Below are 7836 nucleotides of genomic sequence, written 5' to 3' on the forward strand. Positions count from 1 at the left end.
AACCAAACAGGCTTTGTTCTCATTTTTTTGAGGAGGGAGGGAGCCGGGAAGGTCTTGTGAGGAGGGGTGCAATTTTGTAAAAAAAAAACAAAACAAAACACCTCCCCATTTCGTGCGCTTTCTTTGCTTTCTCTCTCCCTCTCTCCAGAGGTTCCCGCACTTCTGCTTTGCAAGCCGACCTCGCAGCTGTGGCTATTCTTTCCACCTCGGGACTTCAACGGATTGGGAGGGCAGCCGGGTAGGGGAAGGAAGAGACCCTGAGCGGCCTCGGAAAGAGAATCCCACCGGCGAGGGTGGCTTTCTCTCCCGCGACCGATCCAAGGCTGCCGACCCCCAGGAAGGCGAGGCGAGTTAGGGAAGAGTGCTGGAGATCTGGGAAGCCACCCCGACTCCCTGGTTAATGAGAGCTGCTAAGTCCCGGAGCAGGTCAGAAGCTGAAGCGCGAAGGGTGTCCCCTGGGCAGTGATGTCATCCAGATCAATACGACGGGGCGGGAATTGGCCGGAGCACTTGCTCAGGAGCGGGGTCTGTATTGGAATCGGGACTCGCCTTATCGATTGGGCTGATCACCGAGAGCTATAAAAGGAAGGGGCTCGCCTGCTGCTTCCGACACTCGCTTCCGAAGCCCCTCCATCCCCCGGCTGGGCTCCCTCTCTCCCTCTCTCCCTCTCTCTCTCTCTCCCTCTCCCTCTCTCTCTCTCTCTCCCCATCCCCAGCGCAGGAACCTCGCGGCGCGGTGCTCCCGGTCCCTCGGCTTGGAGGGAAGCCTACCCCCCCCCCCCACTTCTCTCTCTTCCCCCCCCCCACCACGAGCCACTCGTTCTGCAAGGATGGGGATGCAGGTCGGCAAAGCCGGCGCCGCGCCCCTGGTTCTGCTGGGCCTTTGCTTCGCTACGGCGGTCAAGTCGGTGCCTCTGGCCGATGCTGGACCGCACGTCTACTACGGCTGGGGGGACCCTATCCGGGTCAGGCACCTCTACACGGCCAGCCGGCACGGGCTGTTCAGCTATTTCCTGAGGATCCACGGCGACGGCCGAGTGGACGGCGCCGCTAGTCAGAGTCGACACAGTAAGTAGTAGCATCAAAGCTCCGGCGTGGGTCCTTCCTCCCACTTTCCGCGGGCCATCCTCCGCCAGGTCCCTCCCCCGCTTTGGGAAGCTGACGCTTCGGCTCGGGGAGCTCGCCTCAACTCGCCGCGCCTTCACCCCAGCCGTTTCCCCGCTTCCTTTTCTCGTGGCCCTTTGAATCTGCGCTCCCGGAGACGTGAGGAAAACCCAGATCCTGAAAGAACCCCCGGGGGGGTCGGGGGGGGCCCTTTTTCTGTTCCCCTGATTACGCCGAGGACTTTTGTGGGGCCATCCACCCAGTTGCTCTCTCGTCTTTACCGAGACCCCTGCTTTTGTTCATGGGCTCAGTCTATCCTTCCCGAGAAAGACGCGCGTCTGAGTAGGGGGAGGGGGGGGGAGAAAGAGACCCTTTCTTTTCCCCGAGGGTTATTTTCCCTCCCACGGAGTACGTTAACCCTACAACGGTTTGTTTGCCCCTCCGCGCAGGTTTGCTGGAGATCCGTGCAGTAGCGCTTCGCACCGTGGCCATCAAGGGCGTGCACAGCTCTCGCTACCTGTGTATGGAAGAGGAAGGCGGGCTGCACGGGCTGGTAAGTGACTTAAGCTGTGTGAAAAACCCACCGGGGACAAGCTAAGCCCTTCTCTACACGTATCCTTTCATCCCGGTCGGGAACGGCTTTGTCTGCCTCTCCGCTCGCAAAAAAAAAAACAAAACCAGGCGAGACGCGCCCCACGCGGGGACTCGGACAAGTTGCGCCCGAGGTCCTTTAAACAAGGCGGGAAGGGAACGCGCTTTTCTGGCTCTTCAAAGGAAAGGCTGTAGCAGGAAAGAAGGAGTTCAGCTTTATAGGCGATTTGGGCTGGCCAGAGAAGAAGGAACGTGTGTGTGTGTGGGGGGGGGGGGAGGGCTTCACACAGGAGCGCCAAGTGTTGCGGCCCACTGAATAATTTACACTGGATTTTGGAGCGCATAATGGGATGAAAAGAGAGCAACGGTCTTGGGCGATACTTCTGCAGCTCGGAGGCAGACTCAGCCACATTCCAGAACTTAGACTGCAGAGTTACTGTTTGTTTACGTTTCTTTGGGGACCTGTTTTTGGGGCGCCAGGCAGAAGATAGATCCTTATCGCGCCCTGTTGTCCTCACGGTAACCTTTGAGGGAAGGGAGGCTGAGAAATAAGCGCATAAATCCCTTTAGAGACCACCCACTACGTTTGCTGGCTCGCTAGAGATTTCTGTCTGGGTTCCCCACCCCCCCACCCCACTCCCACCCACCCCGCATCCAAATACAATCTCTCCATCCCTGGCATTGCAGTCGCTTTCAGAAAAGACTCTGGGCCTTGCATTCTTTATTGTGTAATGTCAGCTCCCAGTGATCCTGGTCTCCTTCTATTCCAGAAGGCATAGAGATTCACAAAGCTTTCTGTTGGTTACTCACCTTTACTGCCCTGGGAGGAGGGGGAGGTTATTTCATTGTACAGCTGGCTAAGTGGGAAATAATAAAAGTTAGGTTCTATTTCTGATCAATCAATGAGAGCCTTTACATGGCGTACCCTTTACATTGCGCTGGTAGGAAACATACAAGTTGTACAGGAGCTAGAGCTGGTATTACAGCAGAATCCAAGGGGCAGTAAACTAACTATTGACTCCCATCTGCTGGTCCTCTGGATCTTTGCAGCACAGGTGTGGCACACTCTGAAAACCGATTTTTAAAAAACCTGCTGAAAGGGGAGTGTTGCAGGCTAGCAGGGCTTTTTTTCTCATAGAACGCTCAGAACGGAGTTCCGGCACCTTTTTTGGATGGAACCTTGTAGGGTAGGCAAGGTGGGTTGTATGACATGTGTGAGTTCTGGCACCTTTTTCTTTTACAAAAAAAAGCACTGCAGGCTAGTAACCAGGATAATAAATAAGAACAAACAGAGAGAAGGAGACAGAAACTGGCAGGGTGTTTGTGAATTTTCCAGAATGCTTGTTGTCTCTGGCTGCCTCAACCTTTGAGCACCAGTAATGTGCTATATAGTGGCTCAGTAGCAGAACAGTGGACCAGATGTAGAACTCTTTTTATTTAGATTTAAAAAGTCCAAATGGCCAGAGTTATAGATAAAAAATTCTGTTAAAACTGCAAATGAATGAAGCACTTAAATATCAACTTAAATACTTTAGGTCTTTTTTTACTGTTTTCTCCACACCAAGTATAGGTATTAGGTAGCATATAAGATTAATAATAAAGAAGTATAAATAAAGAAATAAATACCCTAGGAAATACTGAGAGGTAGCAATAGTCATGCTCCCCATACCAAATCAGCATTTCATAGCTCCCACAATTACCCAAATGTAACTGCTCACCAGAACTTCAGGGTAACACAAACATAACATTATTCTGTCTTATTGAAATCAATATTCCTAATGCAATTTCAAATATGAAAATGAGTATACATCAAGTTGCAGTACATTAAACTAGAGCCCTCATTCAACTGACCTAAAGAGGGAAAGAAAATCCCCCCATTTTTAATCCTTTTGTTTTCATTGATCTTCCAGGGACTGAATGCGTAGTTGATGACGCAGCAATATTTTTGGCTCATTTTTGGCTGGGAAGGGCATTCTTCACTGCTTTAAAGCATAATTTTATCAATTTACACTCCAGGATTTTTTCCTGATCATCCCAGATTTGGGATTTTCCCATACAAATAGCTTCTTTACTTCTGCTGTATATGTATTTCCATAGGTAAGAGGGGTGGTATATAAATCCAAATAATAAATAATAAATAAATATATTTAAAATGCTTCTTACATATTCTTAAAGGGATAACTTTAGATAATGACAGTCACTGCTTCCATTCATAATGCTCAGACTGTTACATTAAAATTCGCTTCCTTTCAAAAATGAAAATAAGTAATATGCTAAAAGTTAGCTTTTCAATAGTAAATAGAGATTTAAGCAGTGGGCTTCAAATCTGATGTGATTTCTGCTTGTAAACAACAATAATACTGTTTAAAGCTGTCTCATCATTAAATAAGGATTAGCATTTATCCTCCCAAAGTATTGCTTATCTGTGTAATTTTGTGCAATTATACCTATTTAGAACTAAACCTTCCTAAGCAGACCACTAAATACACTCCATTAAACTCTGAATTGTGAGGTTGTTTTTATTTTAATTAACCAATTAATCAATAAAATAAAACAGACTATAGTCTTATGCACCACAGAGGCGCAATTGTTTGGTGGCCCGTGGTCACAATAATTGGGACAATTTACTTATTGCTTGTATTTGTCCTTTCTTCCAAGTGCTTAAAAGCAGTGTTCATAGCATCCACTTGTCCAGTTTTCTTTAGAAGCCTGCAGTGTAGTTTTGCCTGGAAGATAATGAACAGCCCCAAATATTCAGTGATCTTCCGTAGCTGAAGCAGGTTTTTAAATCAGGGTTTCCCCAGTCTCAGTCTAACATATTGGAGCAAGGTTTTCTGCATTTCCCTGGGTTTATCGTGTTGGTGGGAGGAGTTTTGGATTTACTTCTTTCTCTGTTGAGCCTATTGTAGGCCCTGCACTACAATTTTTGCAAGTTTTCCTACTCAGTTCCTACCATACTCAAAATGGCGCCATTAAGTGATTTTCGTGACAGCAACTTCACATTTCAAGCCGTTGCTAGTCTTGACAAAGGGTAAAGCCTGTTTTCCAAATGACTGACAGCCCGATCTATTGGTGAAGAAGGAAGAACCTGAACTTTAAATCTACTTTGTCTCTTGGAAGCAATTCTGCTATAAAATATTCAGCAATAATTGATGGGTGGTGGGTGATGGGATTTTTTTTCCAGTCTGTTTTGCATGTCAGATAAATGTATGGTTCAGATGAGAAAGAGCTTGTGCAAGAACACCATTTCTCTTATCATTGAAGCATTCTACGCAATCAGCAATACTTTTTTTATTGACCAAGAGTTCAGTTACCTCTAATGACTGAACCAGAGTAACACCAGAGTTTTAAGAAAAACAACAGTGGCACAAAGGGAGTAAAACTTTCTGAAATGATGGCCACATTCCTCAAAGGGCGTTAACATTTCTGAATTAAGAATGAAAGACGGTAGTTTCTGTTGCTCTGAACATACAATATAATGAATGTTTGTTCCATTACATCTCCAGACAAGTTTTATTCCAGCTTTCCCCAGTTTGATGCTCCTGGGTTTCAGTTTCCAGCACAATGTCCAGTAATTTGGGGAACTAAAGTTCAATTAGGGCTATTGGATATGGGTTGGAAAAATATGGATGAACATGAGAGGGCAGGAAAGAGAGTTTTCTAAAGGTCTTTCTGACTTTCAAGTGATTTTTTAAAGTCTGTTACATGACTAAGTCTGTGGGAATTTCCTAGTGGGAAGGCATTGTGGTTCCCACCAAATAAAAATACGTACATAAAATATATATTTCTTAAAAGGCAAACCCTCTCCCCCAACAACTTATACAGGTAACCCTTGACTTCCCACCACAATTAAACCTAAAATTTCTGTTGTGAGATGGTTAAGTAAGTTTTGCCCCATTTTACCACCTTTCCTGGCACAGGTGTTAAGCGAATCGCTGCAGGTGTTAAGTGAACCTGGCTTCCCCTTTAACTTTGCCTATCAGGAGGTCACAAAATGTGACCACATGACCCTGGGATACTGCAACTGTCATAAGTAGGAGTCAGTTGCCAAGCGTCTGAATTTCGATCACATGACCAGGGGGGTGCAGCAACAGTCATAAGTGTGAAAAATGGTCGTGTCACTTTTTCAGTGCCACTATCACTTTGAACCATCACTGTTGTAAGTTGAGGACTACCTGTATTTCTGTTAGGTTTTTCTGGAATATGTATTGAGAAACAGACCCATTACCAACAGTGAAAATGGCTGGATGGCACTGTCGTTAAGCAACTATTGTGCAAAGGTTGCTCTGGCATCGAATACAATACGCAATTTTTACGGGCCAAGGTTTGCAGCTAATCTGAGTATGCCGGGCTATTTTGCCAAACGTACTTATACTATTTCATTTATAGTTAATACAGATTAAATGTAATTGATATGACTAATTCCAAGCATTGTATTTAATAGCTTTCTATTTCTCTTACATAAAAATTAATTTTGGTAATGTCTTTTGTTGATCTTTGAAGACTGCAACTAAGACTTCCAGGTTTAATTCCACACTAGAGCCTTATGTCACTTATCTCTGGAATGGCCTTTGTAACTATCTTTATTCAATTATTTGCATACTTCAAATTTTTTGCATCTGTGTTTTTTATAGAATATAGAAATCCTCATAATCTAGGGCAAGGGTAGACAAACTAGTATGCACCAGATTGTTTTGGCTACAGTTCTAACAATTGTTTACCATTAGCCATGCTGCTAAAACTATTGAGAACTGAAGCTCAAAATATCTGGAAGTTACCTGATCTAAGCAGATGCCAAAGTGAGATACTGAAAGGACATAAGTAAGTCAGATTAACACTGCTTATTTGCTCCATTAGGTGGTTAAAAAAAAGAAACTCATTCAGTACTTTAACCCATAATTAAGACTTGCATGACAACATTTTTATCATGCTCCAGTCTCATTTACTATGAAACTTTCTTTGTTGTTTTCCATATTAGTCCACACAAAAGCATTCAGACCGAGCTATGAAAATTCCTTTTTTTTATGCATAGTGAAAACAAAGCATGAGCAATAAATTGCTTGATGGGCAATCAGGAATTAAAAATATTTCTTTCCTTCCCATCAAATAAAATTGGGGAAATCAAAATGAACTTCTTGTAAAATTGAACACCATCCCTTAGTAACCTGTTACAGACTATATATTTAGTTATAAATGCTTCTTATAACCTGATTTATAAATACTTCCCCTGTTTCTTCTTGAGATCCCCTAAGATTGTTTTTTGCTCTGCGAAATAAGAAATCCAATTTAATCTCTCTAAGGAATATTGTATTTAATTATCGTGTAGCCAAATAGATAATTCCACTGATTATCTGGATAAACAATGTTGCTTCATCTGCCATTTCAGAGACTTACAGTATAAACTCATGCAGTATGTAATAATGCTTACTTTTTTTTCCCAGCTCATATATACCACAGAGAATTGCTCTTTTGAAGAGGAGATACGTCCAGATGGCTACAACATCTACAAGTCAAAGAAATATGGAATCCTGGTATCTTTAAGTAATGCCAGGCAAAGACAACAATACAAAGGAAAAGACTTTCTTCCGTTATCTCATTTCCTACCTATGATGAACACTGTGCCAGTGGAAGATTTTGGAGAATATAGTGATACCAGGCAAAATTTGGAATCTGGTATTTTTCAACAACCAGTTAAAACTGACAGCATGGATCCCTTTGGTATCACTTCTGAAGTGTCCTTAGTACAGAGTCCTAGTTTTGGTTAGTAACTTCTGTTTCTTTAATTAGATTTTATAAAGATGTTATGAAGAGGTTAGGATTGTATTTTTTCGAAGTGATAACTTAAAACATGACAAACGTGTAGATATGATTACCACCTTTGTAAAGCAATACTAATTCCAAGAAAGCTACCCTCATTCAACCTCTTTCTCTGTCATCTACAAAATACTTAGAAAAGTTCCTTCTAAATGTTTTATGTAGGAATGAGAAACATTCAAAGCTGCAGAATTTCTTTTGTTTTAGATCTTTGGATAGATAAACCCATAGAAATTCTACTGCTTCATTACTTCCAATTACCTCTGAGTCCCAATAACTGCTGCTCGTTCAAAGAATGTGTAATTCCTATTCAGTGTATATAGAACA

General features: G+C 43.4%; 1 protein-coding gene across 1 annotated transcript; it reads left to right on the forward strand.

Moving 5' to 3' along the window:
- Positions 1 to 830: 830 nt before the first annotated feature.
- On the forward strand, positions 831 to 7460 carry FGF19 (fibroblast growth factor 19; the record flags this gene model as incomplete). Its single annotated transcript, XM_083349681.1, has 3 exons — positions 831 to 1068; positions 1554 to 1657; positions 7137 to 7460. 3 exons carry the CDS (start codon positions 831 to 833, stop codon positions 7458 to 7460), a joined length of 666 nt encoding a protein of 221 aa, XP_083205807.1.
- Positions 7461 to 7836: the final 376 nt, after the last annotated feature.

The sequence above is a fragment of the Vipera ursinii genome, assembly GCF_947247035.1.
Source record: "Vipera ursinii genome assembly, chromosome: 1".
In the NCBI taxonomy this organism is placed as follows: domain Eukaryota; kingdom Metazoa; phylum Chordata; class Lepidosauria; order Squamata; family Viperidae; genus Vipera; species Vipera ursinii.